Raw genomic sequence first — 19,190 nt, forward strand, 5'->3', positions numbered from 1 at the left:
ACATCTTGAAATTATACATAAAATTGTGTTTGTATGACGCAGATACATGTTAGTTTTTTCTTTAAAAAGGTACATAATTATCAACTAATTCCTAACCTAAGAAAAGATTAAGAATTACCAATTCCCGTAAGTCTTTTCATAAAGGTGGCTAACGCTTCCTTGGATTCAGAAAGAGCTCAGTATTTAGAGAAATTTAATAATGTGTTAAAATGTAGTGTTCAAGAGTTATGTATCTGACCATGTATTTTAGACAGATTAAACACATGGCAATAAGTAGAAATTTTTGCAAAGGCCTTCAAAATTCCCTTAATGATTGTGTAACCCATGCAGAGTCAAATACCTGCACACGTGCCAATACTCTCCACCCTCCTACTTGCAGCGCCATTTAATCAAGAATGGCTCCCTTCAAATGCCTTCTCAGAAAAACACACCAGACCATGATTATCAATCCCTGGAACTGGTAAGTGAAATAAAATCCATCTACTCTCCCTGAAGCCCAACCCACCACCATGAAAATATGAGAAGGTAATCCTCTAGGACCCTTGTCCAGGCAAACACCAACTGAAGGCACATTTAACCACCATGCAGCTTCAATTATCCTGCAGAATTTACCTGACACAGAAAGGAGATGCAGGAAATCTTGACAAATTTGTAAGGGCAACAGAAAACACAGATTTGAAAAAAAAAATGCCAGAATATGATTCCTGTATTCATCCCCATGAAAGGCTGTTTTGAGGTATACAGTTTTACTGTGGGCTTTGTAGTTTGTTCTTGGGTTTTGTTTCGTTTTCTTTTCTTTTGGGGCTACGGGCAAGGACTGAGAAAGGCAACCTGATATAAATATTTGCCTTTCTTGCTAGATCCTTGTTAAAAAGCCAGATTTCTTTTAATTGCATATAAGTCCCTGAAGGAAGAAAGAGCTAATTGGGTGGCTGGGGGATATGTACAACTGTAAAAAGAAAGAATTTAATGTTGCAAACATTATTAAACACTGGCAGGGATTTTACAAGGAAAATGGAATCAACTTTACAAGGTACTATCAAGCTCAAGAATGTCTGCATTTCAGTAAGTTAAATTTTTACCATCTTAAATATAATGGCTACTTTCCTTCCTTTTCTTGCACTACATATTCCTCATGTAAATATATTACAAATAACTTATATAGCTACAATAGTATAACGCAGCCAAATTTCTAACATAAAATCAACTTGCTAATTTGTGCCAAAATAAAAAGTTTGATCAATCCATAAAACATGCAACTACTTGAAATATCAATGAGCTGCTCTTACCATAGCATAACATCCATCCGTTGTCAAGATTAAAACATCAATTGGGGAAGTATGGTTGGCAACACAAATGCCTCCCTTCTGGGGTCTGTATTGCCTGCAATTACAAACAACGGAAAATTCAAAGTCTTCTAAAATAGCCACAGCATGTAAATAGTCACCTTATTTTTTTAAGTGTGTGTTTGTGTGTGTGTGTGTGTGTGTGTGTGTGTGTGTGTGTGTATTTTGAGATGGAGTCTCACTCTGTGGCCCAGGCTGGAGTGCAGTGGTATAATCCTGGCTCACTGCAACCTCTGCCTCCAGGGGTTCAAGCAATTCTCCTGCCTCAGCCTCCCAAGTAGTTGGAATTAAGGGTATGTGCCATCAGGCCTGGCTAATTTTTATATTTTTAGCAGAGATAGGGTTTCGCCATGTGGGCCAGGCTTGTCTCGAGCTCTTGACCTCAAGTGATCTGCCCCACTCGGCCTCCCAAAGTGCTGGGATCACAGGCATGAGCACAGTGCCTGGTCTTTTTTAAGCATATTTTTAAAAATTAAGTTTGGAGGTAGATGGGCCCATCTTTAAAAGGTGATCTCTAGGCAGTATGATGAGAGTGTGGTAGGGGGCCCATGATTTTAACATTGATAATACATAGCTTTCACTTATTTAATCTGAAGCATTTTCATATTATTTTTATCTTCATATACATCACTTTTAGTGGTTTCATGGTAATCCATGCAGAAAAGTCACCGTAGTTTCCTCCCTCCTATCCTTCTATAGCAGAGGTTGGCAAACTTTTCTTATCAAGGGCCAGACAGTAAATACTTTAAGCTTTGCAAGCCAGACAATGCCTGTCACAATTACTTGACTCTGCTGTTGTGACACAAAAGCAGCCATGGCTGTGAATGACCACGGCTGTGTGCCAATAAAACGTTATTTACAGAAAACAGATGGTGGGCCAGATTTGGCCTATAGGCTTCCCGTTCAGTTTGTGGATCTCTACCCTAGAGTGAAACCAGCCTTTGACACCAATAAAGCAAAGTAGTTTTGTTTGGGCCTATACAGAGAAGAAAGAGAACCAAATACACAATTATTTAGCACATTTTCTTTAAAATTAGAAGTAATTCTATAAGAAGTTAGGAACTCCTCTTTATGTAATAAGTGTGCCTTTTCTACAGGTGTTTCTTCTGACTGCACCTCTGCCAGAGTGTTTTCTTTAACTCTTCACTTTAAAACTCATAGTCCAATTGCAAGATCATATAATTTAAAATGTTTAAAGGGTCTTTTATGTTGGTACCACACGGTAAAGCCAAATGGCAAAATGTTTCTCTTCTACAAATGAGAAAGAAAGACCAAATCAGTAAAAAAGAGATGCTTGGCCTAGAACTTTTAAAACAATGATGCTAAATCTAAAAAAATTGAGATAACAGAAAAGTAGTTCAAACGCAATCAAAATCCCTTTCACTTAGCTAATTATTTTCCTTTGCTACCTTCATTCTCTACAATTCTGGGAGAGAAAAGCAGAATTTTGTTTTAAGGCTCAATTATGGAATTTTAGAAGTAGCAGGACTAAGACTAGAGACCACATTTCCAGACTCCACGTCTAGTCCTATTTCCACCACACTACAGACCTGTCAACTTCATTGTTTTTAGAATCAGACAGACCTTGTTCAAAACCTGATTCCATTGCTTATTCACTGTAACCCTAAACAACAAATCCCAAAGCTTACATTTCTTCTCCTTTAAAATGGGTTAACAGTGCCTATCTCATAGGGATGAACTATAAGAAACACAGGGTCTGGCCTGCACACCATAAATGCCCAATTATTGAGCACAACTACATATTTATTATTATATTCTTTCTGCAAACACTGCTATTTAGTGTTTTTGTGCATTATGCCTGTGCCACCCTGAGAAGTAGAGATGAACACACTGGAAGCACTCTGACTCCACCCACTTCTTACCACCCACTTCCAGTGCTTCCTTGTCAATCTCATGCTGAATTGACCTAGAAAAAGACAGGCACGTTGGCAGCAGATACTCACTTGTTATGATAATGAATGGTACCAGAGAGGGATCGCACACAGATCCGGCAGCAAGTCAGATGGACCAGTTCACTCAGCCAGTTTTTGAGGCTGAAGGAAATAGAAACATTTTATTGTGCCATTCTGGGCACTCTTAAGAAACAGTATAATGAAAGTTTTAATGTGCTTTTTCACAACAGCATACTGCATTCTATTCTGGTGAACCAGTACAGTTCAATTCTTATAGTCTCATTGGTGCATTTAGTATTAGATCATAAAAGTCTACCAAAAGAACTGGACATAACTCTGATGAAAAGTAGCTCAAAACCACTAGGCTATTATGACAAATTCCTGAACAAGATAAACTGAAGCTTCTTTCGTCTTGGTCTTATGAGCTTGCCAATATATAAGACTCTCTTAGGTAACTCAGTTCATTTTCTTTCTTCAATTCTCCGAAAAAACAACTTCTTTCGATTAATATGGAAGTATGATAAAAAATCAAAGAAAGACTATGAAGATGAAGTAAGTGAGCAGGATTCTAATAAATGAGTAGAGAAATTTAACGCAATACAGCCAGGCGCAGTGGCTCACACCTGTAATCCCAGCACTTTGGGAGGCCAAGGCAGGCAAATCACAAGGTCAGGAGTTCAAGATCCCCTTGGCCAACATGGTGAAACCCTGTATCTACTAAAAAATACAAAAAATTAGCTGGGCATGGTGGTGGGTGACTGTAATCCCAGCTACTCAGGAGGCTGAGGCAGGAGAATCCTCACTGGAGGTTGCAGTGAGCCGAGATCGTACCACTGCACTCCAGCCCGGGCGACAGTGCAAGACTCCGTCTCAAAAATAATAATAATAATAATGATGCAATACATAGGAATCAAACAAATATTCTCTTTGTGGACACAGCTAAGAGTAAAAACAATCCTATGTATGGCTGGATGGAAGGAAACATTTCACCTGCTGTCTGGCAGCTGCCCAACCAGTGTAGTTCCTATAACCAGCAAACTGATCCCAATGAAAGCCAAGGTAACCCTGAAAAAGAAAAGAAAGGGTCATATAAGATTTTGACACATAGTAGGGAAGTAACCAAAAAGCTCATAAATAACAAAATTGTAAATAAGTTGTAGAGTATCCACATGATGAAATATGATGCAGCCACTAAAATAACTGGGTAAATCTACATAGATCTAACACGGAAGAATGTTCCACGATGCATTTTGAGAGACAAAAAGCAAAGTAAGTTTCAGAATAAAGTACAGAATATGATGCCATCTGCAAAATAACAACAGGCACATGTGTAACAAGTCTGTACCTGCATAGAGAAGGCCTGGAAATTTTCATAAAACTATCAAGTTAAATCTATATAATCATCAAAGGGTTAAGAGGGCTAGTGAAGGGAATACATTTAAAGGTGCTTTAATAATAAGAACACCAAAATATATCACCGTGTAGACATCTTTTAATGCAAATCTAACTGTTGTCCCTTTGCATGGTTCAAGATAACTCAGAAGTTAGCAAACAAGGTGACTGATAGCACCTCTAACCTCCATAGAGACATTGCCTTCTTTTTGAAAAGTGCTTTTAATATACATTCCAATGACTTCAAAAGGAAAGTAGTAATTTCTAGAAATGTAAATAGAATTATTCAAAAAGGAAAGTTAAGACTTAAAATCTTTCAAAATAAATAGGATTTAGTTAAAAGAGGAAAAATCAATAGTTGAATCACATTTTACTAATAAGATTCTTTAAATCATCTTTGTCAAATGAAGAAAGCAGAAACTTTAGATTATCTCATTGCTCTCTCAAATCAAACCAGAGGCCTATCTATGTCTTCCTGTTCCCAGAAGAGCATACACATTTTGCTGAATGCGTGAGGTATTCAGTAAGAAGACTGAAGGGGACCATCACTGCAGTATCAGAAGGACCCTGTGTGTTTGGGGAAGCTACAATGGCTGCCTACGGTCAAGGGTCAGGAATAGTAACCCTCTCCAGGGTGAAGCTCATTTACTGCTTTACCTCCTGATCAGATAGTTGGAGCATAAAATTGTTTGTCTTAACCAATTCCAGGTTTTACATTAGATGATGATAAAGCAACAGCTAACACTGTATGCCAGGCAATATTCTAAGCACCTTTTGTATCTAACACATTTAATCATCCCCAAGACTCTATGAGGCAATAATATTATCATTATCCCCATTCTACAGATGAAAAAATTGGAGCATAGAAAGGCTAAATAACTTACCCAAAGGTACACAGACAATAAGCAGCAGAGCCAGGACTTGAACCCAGGGAGTCTGGCTCCAGAATTCATTTTCATAAGCATGATGTTATTCTGTCTTTCAGGAGATTATTATTATTTAACATAGCAGTTTAACATTATTTAAAATGAAATAAGCAGTGTCTCATGGCTATAATCCCAGCAGTTTGGGAGGCCCGGGCGAGCGGATCACTTAAGGTGAGGAGTTGGAGACCAGCCTGGCCAATATGGTGAACGCTGTCTCTATTAAAAACACAAAAATTAGGCAGGCATAGTGGCACATCCCTTTAACGAGAATCGCTTGAACCCAGGAGGCACGGGTTGCAGTGAGCCAAGATCGTGCCACTGCACTTCAGCCTGGGCAACAAAGCGAGACTGTCTCAAAAAAGAAAAGGAAAAAAAAAAAAAAAAAGAAACGGCGTAAAAAGCAGTGGTCTCAACCCAGTTGGAGACACACTCCATCAATAACATATCTGAACAGGTATCCCAATATGTTTAAGAATAATGTGCATATGCTGTACTGATATAATGTACATTATAAAACATCTGGAAACATAAAGAATGTAAAAAAAATATGTATTTTTATGAAAAAATACAGTATTTTGAAATTATATTAATGTTGCAATTTGTCCTCACTCAAAATAGGATAATATAGTAATACATTAATAAATACATATTATTAATTTTATTATAATTATCAATTGTATGTAATGATGTTATCAATTGTATAATTATAATTTAATAGCATGATATATTACTATAGCTAATAAGTATAATTAATACTATTACTATTCTGAGCGAGAAGAAAGCTTTTTGAATATGCTTTCCTATAAATACCTTGTTAAATAAGGTGTTAAATCTTGTTAAAGATTTGACATAGCAATTTGAAGGTCAGGTTCTTTTTTCTTGTCAGTTACTGATGCAATAACTAAATTATTGTTTAATCTCATCATCATTTATGCAAAACTTTTAAAATAATGTTTTGCCATCTTGCCCCAAGGAGAATCACTTGTTCCTGTCCATTAAATCAGAAGGACTTTCATTTTAACATGTTTAACAATTGGGTTCAAAACTACTGAAACTTTTTACCTGCTAGATTAACAGGCCAGAACATTATGTATCCCAGTTTAAGTGAGCCAATGTTAGAGTTCTCATAGATGATATAAGTTTTCAGCCACAGTCTGCATTTTAGGAGCTTTATTGAGATACAATTCATGTGCCATACAATTCACCCCATAAAAATATGCAATTCAGTTCAGGCACCGTGGCTCACGTCTATAATGAGTTCCCCCTGGCACTTTGGGAGGCCAAGGCAGGTGGATCACTTCAGGTCAGGAGTTTGAGATCAGCCTGGCTGACATGGCGAAACCCCATCTCTATTAAAAATACAGAAATTAGCCAGGCCCGGAGGCACATGCCTGTAATTCCAGCTACTGGAGGGGCTGAGGCGTAAGAACCGCTTGAACTCAGGGGGCAGAGGTTGCAGTGACCCAAGATAGCGCCGTATGCAATTCAATAGTTTTTGGTGTATTCACAGAGTTGTGCAACCATCACCACAGTCTATCTTAATACAATCTGGTTTTTGAAAAGCTCATTTTGTACTAGGTGCTTCTTTTAAAAAGCATTTACAAAGCAATTCTTCCACACTGAAAAGTATCTACTAAGAGTAGGAGTGTTAACTCTGCATTTTCTTTTTGTTCTCAGATGCTTGTATCACTGTACTTGATCTTAGCCCAAAGGCCAAGAAGTGATAAATGTTTACATTGCTTTATTATCTTAAATCAGTTTCTTTGCAAAAATATTTTAAGTCACTTATCTACTTTGTGAGCATTTGTTTAGTAGATAAGGGAATCACAACAGCATTTTCTGGGCCCCCACAGGACGGTGAAAGCTAACCAATAACAAACAAGGGCATCTCAAGCACTGTGCTGTAGAATTCCTCATTCTTCCTTCAGGTTACCTTGGATATGAACCAATCCATATATTGAACTTGACTAAAGCTTCGTGTATTTTTTTGTTTTTGTTTTTGAAATGGAGCCTCACCTCACTCTGTCACCCAGGCTGGAATACAGTGTCTCACTGCAACCTCCGCCTCACGGGTTCAAGTGATTTCTCCTGCCTCAGCCTCCCAAGTAGCTGGGACTACAGGCACATGCTACCACACCTGGCTAATTTTTGTATTTTTAGTAAAGATGGAGTTTCACCATGTTGGCCAGGTTGATACAGAACTCCTGACCTCAACTGATCTACCCACCTCGGCCCCCCAAAGGGCTGGGATTACAGGCATGAGCCACTATGCCTGGCCAAACTTCTTTTTCTTTTTGAGACAAGAGTCTCACTCTGTCACCCAGGCTGGAGTGTAGTGACGTGATCTTGGATCACTGCAACCTCTGACTCCTGGGTTCAAGGAATTCTCTGCCTCAGCCTCCCACACAGCTGGGACTACAGGTGCGTACCACCACACCTGGCTAATTTTTGTATTTTTGGTAGAGATGGGGTTTTGCCATGTTGGCCAGGCCAGTCGAACTCCTGGCCTCAAGTGATCCACCCACCTTGACCTCCCAAAGTGCTAGGATTACAGGTGTGAGCCACTATGCCCCTAGCCTTTTTCTTTTTAAGAATGAAAACAGAATAAATGGAAGTGCTAGTTATAAAGAGAACAGAAGCTTTTTTCTTTTCTTTCTTTTTTTTATTTTTTGACACGGATTCTCGCTCTGTTGCCAGGCTAGAGTGTGGTGGCGCGATCACAGGTCACTGCAACCTCTGTCTCCCAGGTTCAAGAGATTCTCCTGCCTCAGCCTCCCGAGTAGCTGGGACTACAGGTGTGCGCCACCACACCCAGCTAATTTTTGTATTTTTCGCAGAGACAAGGTTTCACCATGTTGGCCAAGATGGTCTCGATCTCTTAATCTCGTGATCCGCCTGCCTCGGCCTCCCAAAATGCTGGGATTATAGGTGTGAGCCATTGCGTCCAGCCAGAACAGAAGCTTTTAATAAATAAGAGCTCTAATATTTCCTTCCTGCATGCCAATGGATAGTCTTGTACACTCCCAGAGTACATGAACCCCACTTTGGGGGCACTAGTTTAAGGTTCAGGCAAAAGTGTACGTGAAACCTTGAATTTTGCTTCACTATCACAGCTGAAATGATTCCCAAAAGACATACTATGCCCCAATGTCTGAACTAGCAATATGGGCAAAAAAAAAAAAAAAAGAAAGAAAGAATTTCTTAGAAATCTACATTTGCCTGTAGTTAAGCAATACTTTCTCTGGTAATAAATCTGAATGAGGCAAGCACAGGCCACCCTGGGGGTAGTAAAAAGATTTCAACTCATGTGCCAAGTTTAGTTGGCAGGTAGCCACTGCCTGGAAAGCTCTGCTGAGAGGATGCCAAGCCCATGTCCAGGGAAATGAAGCAAGATGATCAACAATAATGTTGTGGCTGGTATACATGCCTACTACTGCTACCACCATGCTAATCAGATCTCGGCCACTTACAGCTTCATCCCACCACGCAGTGCCTTCTACTCACGTTCCACATCGTGCTTTCCATAAACTAGGCTTGACACCGCCTTCTCAGCAGGTGGCACTCAAGCTCAGAAGCAGAAGCTGACCCAGGTGATCACAATGAATTAGATGGAACAAACTCACACTTCTAAATGGCTGTCTCCCACATGTAACCACACTCAATTATGAAGTGCAATGGACTGGCAAAGAAAGGCAGTGGGTTCTCGTCAGCTCTTACAGTTTAGTTGATGCTCTAGTGAACATGAAACTGTTAATGATCTCTTCTTCTTTCTTTCTTCTTCTTCTTCTTTCTTCCTTTCTTCTTCTTCTTCTTCTTCTTCTTCTTCTTCTTCTTCTTCTTCTTCTTCTTCTTCTTCTTCTTCTTCTTCTTCTCCTCCTCCTCCTCCTCCTCCTCCTCCTCCTCCTCCTCCTCCTTCTCCTTCTCCTCCTTCTCCTCCTCCTCCTCCTCCTCCTCCTCTTCTTCTTCTTCTTCTTCTCTTCTTCTTCTTCTTCTCCTTCTCCTTCTCCTCCTTCTCCTTCTTCTCCTTCTCCTTCCTCTTCCTCTTCTTCTTCTTCCTCTTCTTCTTCCTCTTCCTCTTCTTCTTTTTTTTCTTCTTCTTTCTTCTTCTTCTTCTTCTTCTTCTTTCTTCTTTCTTCTTCTTCCCTTTTCTCTCCATCCTCAAGTTAGCTCGGACTCTAATAGCAAAGTGGATCCAGATTCTAAGATACACGTTGGATTCTGAATATACAACTTCATTTGGGGAAAAATTGTGAAAGGAAAATGGAGACTTAATACATTCCTGCAGAGGTCATGTTTGGTAGCATTTCCTACGTAGAAATGGGTGGAATAAGCACCACAGAACACTTATATGGCCACTATGTACATGATTCAAAAAGAAAGCTGAGTCAAGCATATCATCAAATTACCAGGCACGTGACTTACCTCAGAGGCAGTAGGACGCAATAGCGCACTATGACGCCCAGCACCCACACCATAGTGAGCCGCAGACTGATGTACTGGAAATTTACATTGGTTCTTGTGAGGAGATTCCATGACACTAGCTCCTCTGAGGAAAACCTCTGGGTCACTTCATCTTCCACAATGGCTTCCAATCCCTTCTTGGAGAAATAAAACACGTCAGACAGCTCAAAGTCCCTTCCTCGTAGACCAGAGAGCCCTTTTTCCATGGGTGACTCATCTCTTTGGATAATACCTTAAAAGAAAGCATCAGGACATAAGAAAATGCCATAGGACAGAAGAATTGACCAAAGGGGCAACTTTAACTGTGTAGAAGTTAAATATGCAAAACAAGTAAATAAGTTTAATGGGTGACATCAGCCATCTTTAGAAGTAAGAGACAAACAATTGCAATGGGAAAAGAGGTGAAATCACTGTGTCTGCATGGAATGGTCTCTACCCCATGATCTTTGTTAATTATAAACAGGAGTTTTGGTCCTCCATAATCCTCTTGCTTGGATTTCTTCCCTGTGTACCATTAGCCAAAGAACTCATGCACACAAAAATAATCCTCCCCAAGTATAGCTCTAGGTTGTGTAAAAACAAAGATTTCTGTTCTCCCTGACAAAAACCATAAAATCAAAAAGCAAGCAAAATGGCAAAAGATTTACTGTAAATGGCAAAAAGTTGATTTTTTTTTTTTTTTTTTTTTTTTTTTTTTTGAGATGGAGTCTTGCTCTGTCGCCCAGGCTGGAGTGCAGTGGCACGATCCCGGCTCACTGCAAGCTCTGCCTCCCGGGTTCACGCCATTCTCCTGCCTCAGCCACCCGAGCAGCTTGGACTACAGGCGTCCGCCAAGGCACCCGGCTAATTTTTGTATTTTTCATAGAGACAGGGTTTCACCGTGTTAGCCAGGATGGTCTCGATCTCCTGACCTCGTGATCTGCCTGCCTCGGTCTCCCAAAGTGCTGGGATTACAGTGAGCCACCGCACCCAGCCGATTTTTTAATATATGAAAATTATTTAATAAGAAAAACACAGCCTTCTGCATAAAAGTAAGCAAAGTTCACAGAAACAAAATAAATATTAATAGTTAATATCACAAAACTTTTCACTAGTGAAAAAAGAAATGTGAATTAGACAAAGGCCTATTTACAGTAGCAAATCAGCAGCATTTTACTCAATGATAAGATTCAATGACTTGAAAGACACAGGTACTCTCATATTCAACTTGTACAAGTATGGAAGTAGTAGCAACTTGGTCAAAGTTGGTTTGGCATGAAAAGACTGAAGATAATTTTGCTGATGATCAGTAACTCCAATTCTGGGAATCTGTCATCAGAAAATAATTAGAAATGTAGGCAAATGTAGGCAAGGGTGTTCACTGTAGCATTCTTCATTAGAATTAATCCACACAATGATATAAAATGCATCCATTACTAAATACTATAATGTTAATCAAGAAAAGACAGAATCTAAAACTATAGCTTCACTCTATGAACTACTATACATAGAAAAAATGTCAAAATGAAAACATTAAGTAGTTATTTCTAGAAAATAGGATTAGATTTTCCTCTCTATACTGTTATTGTATTTTCCATCAAGAAAATAATCCCATGATTTTTAAAGCAGCATAAATTTTTATGAATTGAAAAATGACTACTGTCATTCAGTTCTAACTACTAAGTACAAAAAATGAGAACGTCTTCAAAGAATAAAGAGTAACTACATACACAGTCATATGATCATTCATTGCTTCCTTTGGGGTGTATCACAAAAGGTTACTTCTGACATTAGACTACAAAGAAAAATATTTTCTTTTGAGATAGTGATTAAAATGTTAAATTCCCTGAAAGAAGATCTTTTTTGATCACCTCATTTTCCAGTTTACTAGGAAATCAATGAGTAAAATGGACAGTGCTGTATTACCTATCCCCAGGAAGAGTTATATGTGTATCAGTAGAAAGAGCTGTAATAGTCCAGTTTTTGGAAGGACTAATACTAGAGGAGAAAGGAAAGAGGACCTGGAGTCAAAAGCCAAGTCCTGTTTAGGACAACCTCCAGCTCCATGACTGATGTCTTTTATAAACTGAGAGAATGGAAACAATTTTAGTTTTCTTACAGGGTTAATGTTTTATGATTTTAGGTTTGGGATATATGAGTATTTTGGAGTTTGTTTTTGTCCCGCATGCAAAGTTTATACCTAGTCACCTTAAGAATTAGAGCAATAGGGGCTGGGCATGGGGGGTCATGCCTGTAATCCCAACACTTTGGGAGGTCAAGGCGAGCGGATCACTTGAGCCCAGGAGTGTGAGACCAACCTGGGCAACATGGTGAAACTTGTCTTCACAAAAAAATACCAATATTAGCTGGGCATGGTGGCATGTGCCTGTAGTCCCAGCTACTTGGGAGGCTGAGGCAGGGTGATAACCTAAGCCCGGGAGATGGAGGCTGCAGTGAGCCGTGATCATGCCACTGTACTCCAGCCTGGGTGACAAAATGAGATGGAAAGGGAAGGGAAGTGGAGGGGAGGGGAGGAGAGGGGAGGGAGGGAGGGGAGGGGAGGGGAGGGAAGGGAAAGGAAGGGAAGGGAAAGGAAGGGAAGGGAAAGGAAAGGAAGGAAAGAGAAAGGGAGAAAAGAGGGAGAGAAGGAAGGAAGGAAGGAGAGAGAGAGAAAGAAAAAGAAAGAAAGAAAGAAAAGAGAGAAAGGAAGGAAGGAGAGAGAGAGAAAGAAAGAAAAAGAAAGAAAGAAAGAAAAGAAAGAAAGAAAGAAAGAAAGAAAGAAAGAAAGAAAGAAAGAAAGAAAGAAAAAGAAAGAAAATAGAAAGGGAGGGAGGGAGGGAAAGAAAGAGAAAGAAAGAAAGAGAAAGGGAGGGAGGGAAGGAGGGAAGGAAGGAAGGAAAAAGAAAGAAAGAGAGAGAGAGGGAGGGAGGGAAGGAGGGAAGGAAGGAAGGAAAAGAAAGAAAGAAAGAGAAAGAGAGAGAGGGAGGGAAGGAAGTAGGGAAGGAAGGAAGGAAAAGAAAGAAAGAAAGAGAGAGAGGGAAGGCGGGAAGGAAGCAAGGAAAAGAAAAGAAAAGAAAAAGAAAGAAAGAAAGAAAGAAAGAAAGAAAGAAAGAAAGAAAGAAAGAAAGAAAGAAAGAAAAAGAAAAAAAGAAAGAGAGAGAAAGGAAGGAAGGAAGGAAGGAAGGAAGGAAGGAGAGGAGGGAGGGGAAGGGAGGGAAAGAAGGAAGGGAAGGAAGGAAAAAATTAAGTTCTTGAATGATTACTAGGTTCTCTTTCAGAAGTCAAGTCTAAGTGGTTTAATCTTTTTTCACCATCTCCAAAAGAAGTTTAATTAGTATTAGAGGATGAACCACGATACCGTGCCTACTGAATTACCCTCTTGCTCTACAGGCACTGCAATACCACTCAAAGCCCGTTACTCAATCCAAGTACTGGCCAGTATTTAGCAGTGCAAGAGTTTCGTTACAGCAAGAGGGAAGAATACATTCTTCAGCAAATTTCTGAATGAAATACACTGGGGACAGATAGCCTTCCTAAAAATAACCTTTTTCAGAGGGGCCAGAGATAAGAATGCAAGTTCAAGTTGCCCCATATTATTAGACTGAGCCAAGAGAGAAGAGATCTGCAAACAATGCCAGCCCTCCAGCCCCTACACACTTGTTGTGCAATGTTTTCTCTGCCTTCTTACCTAGTGTATTCTGTGTAACTTAAATAAAATATAACTCAATTTTATATTTTAGTTAAGCATCTTTCAAAAGTATGTAGGTAACTGCAATGTATCTAGTTGACAAAGGATTAATTTCCAGAATATATTAATACATAAATTAATTTAAAAGTGTCAAAGAACTCTGTTTTAAAAATGGCTAAGAATATAGCAAGCAATTCATAAAAGAGTAGCCTTACTGATGAAACATTTGAAAATATGTTCTGCTTCACTATAATCAAAGAAATGCAAACTAAAACCACAGTGAGACCAGGCATGGTGGCTCGCACCTGTAATTCCAGCACTTTGGGAGGCTGAGGTGGGAAGATCACTTGAGGTCAGGAGTTTGAGACCAGCCTAGCCAACATGGTGAAAATCCGTTTCTACTAAAAATACAAAAAATTAGCCAGGCGTGGTGGCACACGCCTGTAATCCCAGCTACTGGGGAGGTTGAGGCAGTAGAATCACTTGAACCCAGGAGGCGGGGGTTGCAGTGAACTGAGATTGCGCCACTGCACTACTCCAGCCTGGGTGACAGAACGAGACCCTGTCTCAAAAAAAAAAAAGCCACAATGAGATACTCCTTCATACCCATAAGCCTGATAAAGATGTTTAATCTGATAATGTGAAGTACTGGTAAAGATGTGGAACAACGGAATGTAATTAGTACAACCATCCTGGAAAACCACGTGGCACTAGCCAGTAAATTCAAAGATATTCAGAGCCTATGACCTAGCAATTTCACTCCCAGGTATAACCTAGGAAGATCTTTTTAAAAAATAATTTCAAACGTACAGAGAAGTTGCAACAATAGGTCACCTCACCCAGATTCACTAATTGCCAACATCTTGCCACATTTGCTTTATTGTTCTATCTTTATATGTATAAAAAAAGTTTCCTGAGCCACTTAGAATACGTAGTAAACATCATACCCATTACCCTCAAATACTTCAGCATATGTTTCCTTAGGACACAGAGATTCACTTATTTAACCAAATTATAATTATCAAAATCAAGGAGCTTGACATTAATGCAATATGAGCATCTAATCTACAGACTTTATTCAAATTTTGACAATTGTCTCACTAATATCCTTTACAGCAATTTCTTTTTTCCTGGTTCAGGATTGCACCTTACATTTACACGTCAAGTCTTTTTAGTTCCCTTAAATGTGAAAAGGTTCCTCAGCCTTCCTTTGTCTTTCAAGATACTGACATTTCTTAAAAGTATGAGCCATTTATTTCGTAGAGTAGCTCTTAATTTGGATTTGCCTAACGTTTCTTCATGATTAGATGCAGACTGTATACTTTTGGAAGTAATACAATGTAAGGAATGTGGTGCTCTCAGTGCATCTCATCAGGAGACAGTGTGTCATGACTGGTGATGTGTGACTTTGATCACTTGGCTTAAAGTGGTACTTCCAGGTTTCTCCATGTAACATTAGCATTTTTTCTCCTTATGATTAATAAGTAAGTATTTATTATGTACAAGCATCTATAAAGGGGAGATACTTTGAGACTATGTAAATAACCTGCTCCCCATGGATATTTAGGATATCAAACTTTGTATATTCAAACTTTCACCCATGGTATTACCATCTATTGATGATTCTGGCCTTAATGAGTAAGTACTATGTGTCTTTTAAAATGATATTTTCTCACTCCGTTGGGTATAGTGGTTCACACCTGTAATCCCAGTACTTTGGGAGGCAGAGGTGGGCGGATCACTTGAGGTCAGAAGTTCGAGACCACCCTGGCCAACATGCGAAATCCCATCTTTACTAAAAATACAAAAAAAATTAGCTAGGCATGGTGCCACACACCTGTAATCCCAGCTACTCGGGAGGCTGAGGCATGAGAATCACTTGAACCGAGGAAGCAGAGGTTACAATGAGCCAAGATCACACCACTACACTCCAGCCTCGGCGACAGAGTCAGACTCCGTCTCAAAAAATAAAAAAAAGAAAAAAAGAAAGAAAATATGCATCAAGATAAGCATGAAAGTCAGAGTAGTAGTTCCAAGGAGTAGCAGGGTAAGGGATCAGGAAAGGATACCTAGGAGAATTCCATTGTTTCTGTAATGTTGTATTTATTAAATGAGGTGGCAAGTACATATGTGATATAATCAAAAAATAAAGTGCTACATGGAACTGACAGTTGTCCCTAAGATGAAAATCTGTATTGTAAAAGAGCAGGTACCAGACTATGAGTGCTCTAATATTAGGCACACAATATCTGAAAATGGGTACTATTATAAAATTAAGTGTCAGTCGGGCACGGTGGCTCTTGCCTGGAATCCCAGCACTTTGGGAGGTCGAGGCGGGTGGATCACGAGGTCAGGAGATTGAAACTATCCTGGCTAACACAGTGAAACCCCATCTCTACTAAAAATACAAAAAAATTAGCTGGGCGTGGTGGTGGGCGCCTGTAGTCCCAGCTGCTGGGGAGGCTGAGGCAGGAGAATGGCGTGAACTCGGGAGGCGGAGCTTGCAGTGAGCCGAGATGGCTCCACTGCACTCCAGCCTGGGCGACAGAGTGAGACTCCGTCTCAAAATAAATAAATAAAATAAAATAAAATAAAATAAAATAAAATAAGATGTCAAAAGGAGCACGACTGAAAACATAATGTTACTTTCTCCTGAAATATGTTGATTATTGAGGGTCTGAGTTACAGATCCAATTTACCTAAATATAAGCTCTGACAGAAAAAAATATTCAATTCAATCAAGATACAAGGAACACTCACTATGCATCAGACCTCAAATTACAGATCAGAAAGGAAGAGAGGAAATCTTTTTTTGGCACCAAGAAATGTTCGTGAGCAGACCAAAAGTCTTCAAAATACATAGAAATAAACACATATCAGATTAGCTAACACAGATTCAATTATATTAGTTTTGTTATCATTAAAGCAATCTCCTTATTTTTAATAAGTTAATCCTGATCCTTCAAAGCAGTCCACAGTTCTTAAATTGGTAAAACTCTAATTCTAAAAAAAAAAATTCCTTTTACTTTACAAGTCAGCTTTAAAAGGGTAAAGCCATAAACGTTTGAACTTTGTTCTTACACCAAATGCTTTCACCCAGCCAACACAGTCCATGCTTGGATGAAGATAAAATTACAACTGTCCCTCTATCTCACGCAAGCAATTAATTGCACAAGCTGCCCTGTGCCCCTGTGCCTTACCAAGTCACTTGTACATAAATAATACCAGACATGAAAGGCCTGTGGAAATGAAGGCAGAAGTTGAAACCATCTCAAACATAATTAACTCTAAATTAGCTGAGTGAACTCTTAGAATAACAGTGCATTTATAAATCACACTAGTTTTTCTGTCCTCCAGTTGTAAAGCAAACTTCCTAAGCAAGCAGTTAAGAAAATCAGGGTCTACTGCAGACCAAAGAAGATATAGTAGCTTATATACAGAAGTAGACCCTTAATCTACCAATGGTCTGTGTTCCAAACACAGCAGCAAAACCCTCAGCATGAAAAACACTTTGTCATGGAAGCCTTGTTTGAAGTGGTCTGTGTGAGCAGGAACCCTACCCAGTCATAAGCTTAACTCACTCAAAAACAGGTGATCACAGAGCAGTAATAGCATGAAATAGAAAGTCTCTCTTAACACTGTTTCTATAGGAAAATTTTTAATTAAATCTAGTTTGGAATTGACAAAAATATACTTCTAAATCCCACAGAGACTGGAAGGGGGCTTTGGGGGAATGCTCTGGGGTACTGGTAATGTTCAATTTATTGACCTAGCTAGATGAGAGGTATATGAGCAAGTTCATTTTGGAAAATGCATGAAGTTGTACACTTATTATTTCACACTCCTGTCTATGTATGTAATTATTTTAAAATTGGGCAGGGAGGAGTTTACCTGTTCCAGCACCAATTATTGGTGGTAGTGTACTTTTCCTGGCATGAGAAGCTCCTCTGAGGGGCTCAGATCCTTGGCAAAGAAGCCAGGTCTAGATCCTTCCCTACCATCCCCAACCTCCTCCCTGACCCATAAATGTGATTAGTGTGATTAAAGAAGAGACCACGATAAGGTAGTATAATGACCAACTGTATGTATACATTGGGGAATGAGATGGACCAGTGCTACTAGGATTAAAGAGCAGAAATATTCAATGTCAAGGAAGAGGCCTGGCCCATACTCAAGCAATCACCTAGATGTAAAGACTAAAATGATCATTATGGCTGGGTGCAGTAGCTCATGCCTGTAATCCTAGCACTTCGGGAAGCTGAGGTGGGCGGATCACCTGAGGTCAGGCACTTGGACTCAGCCTGGCCAACGTAGTGAAACCCCATTTCTCCTAAAAATACAAAAATTAGCCAGGCACGGTGGCATGCACCTGCAGTCCCAGCTATTCAGGAGGCTGGGGTAGAGAATTGCTTGAACCCAGGAAGAGGAGGTTGCAGTGAACCAAACCAAGATCATGACACTACACTCCAGCCTGGGCGACAGAGTAAAACTCCATTTCAAAAAAATAAAATATTAAATTAAATAAAAATAAAAAGATCATTATACCATCTTAACAAGCTAGTACCAAGGACAGATCCCAGGAACGTACAACTGATCTCCATCTTGTCCTTCTACAGTTCATTACTCACTAGATATGTTAATATGTTAATTACTGCATCAACAACATAGTCACCTAACTGCACAGATTTCCAGTCCACTTTTTGCCACCTTTTCTCACAATAATTTAGATGTAACACTGCAAGGCTAAACTGTAGATATACCAAATCCAAACCATTCCCTGAGCCATTAGTCAAGCCCGGATTTCCAGGACATAAGTTAGGCCACACGGCTAAGTTCATTTCACAGTGACTCCTTTGTGATCCTGATTATCACTGCTTCCCTTGCCAAACATTTTTAAATTTTTTAATTGTTATTAATTTAGTTAAGCGTAATAATGGCATTAGGGTTATATTTTTCAAAAAGTCCATTTTTTGAGATGTATACTGAAGTATGTAAAAGGATATGATATCTGCAATTAACTTTAAAATACTTTCATAAAAGGATATACATGAAGATGAGACTATGGTATTTCTAATTACTTACTGGTGTTCTCTACCTTTCTACATTGCTCATATATTGCTTCTGTAATTAATTTTTTAAATTGAAAAATACTTACACAAAGGAAAACCTGAAATAAAATGATACATGTAGCAAATTCTTGATAATTGTTGAATGTGGGTGATGGGTATAAGGTGACTAATTGTACTATTCTTTCTACTTTTAAAAAATTAATACTATGCTTAAAAATGCACTTAAGAAATTTGTTGGAGATACCAGCTTAGCTGAGGATCAATTTCCTCATCTAAATTTTAAAAAATCATTCACTCATTCATTCAGTTAGTCAATATATAAAGAGTGACAGGCACCAGACAAGATACTAAGTTATAAGGGAAAGAGAGAAAAAAAGGGTTAAGCTAACTCAGTGGTTCTCAAGCATGGCTGCATT

General features: G+C 39.1%; 1 protein-coding gene across 6 annotated transcripts in view; it reads right to left on the minus strand.

Moving 5' to 3' along the window:
- The window catches only part of GPAT3 (glycerol-3-phosphate acyltransferase 3), a 70,499-nt gene that overhangs the window by 14,737 nt on the left and 36,572 nt on the right, over positions 1-19,190 (minus strand). For 3 of the 6 annotated variants that reach the window (XM_078003400.1, XM_015138380.3, XM_015138378.3), the window contains exons 4-7: positions 10,000-10,270; positions 4,250-4,324; positions 3,311-3,400; positions 1,290-1,383 (exon numbers count right to left, since the gene is read on the minus strand). In XM_078003400.1, the coding sequence (XP_077859526.1) occupies positions 1,290-1,383; positions 3,311-3,400; positions 4,250-4,324; positions 10,000-10,270 (530 nt within the window). The remainder of the gene's footprint in view (positions 1-1,289; positions 1,384-3,310; positions 3,401-4,249; positions 4,325-9,999; positions 10,271-19,190) is intronic. The other 3 variants (XM_078003401.1, XM_078003402.1, XM_078003403.1) reach the window with 1 other exon arrangement.

Source organism: Macaca mulatta, chromosome 5, assembly GCF_049350105.2.
Source record: "Macaca mulatta isolate MMU2019108-1 chromosome 5, T2T-MMU8v2.0, whole genome shotgun sequence".
Taxonomy (NCBI): Eukaryota; Metazoa; Chordata; class Mammalia; order Primates; family Cercopithecidae; genus Macaca; species Macaca mulatta.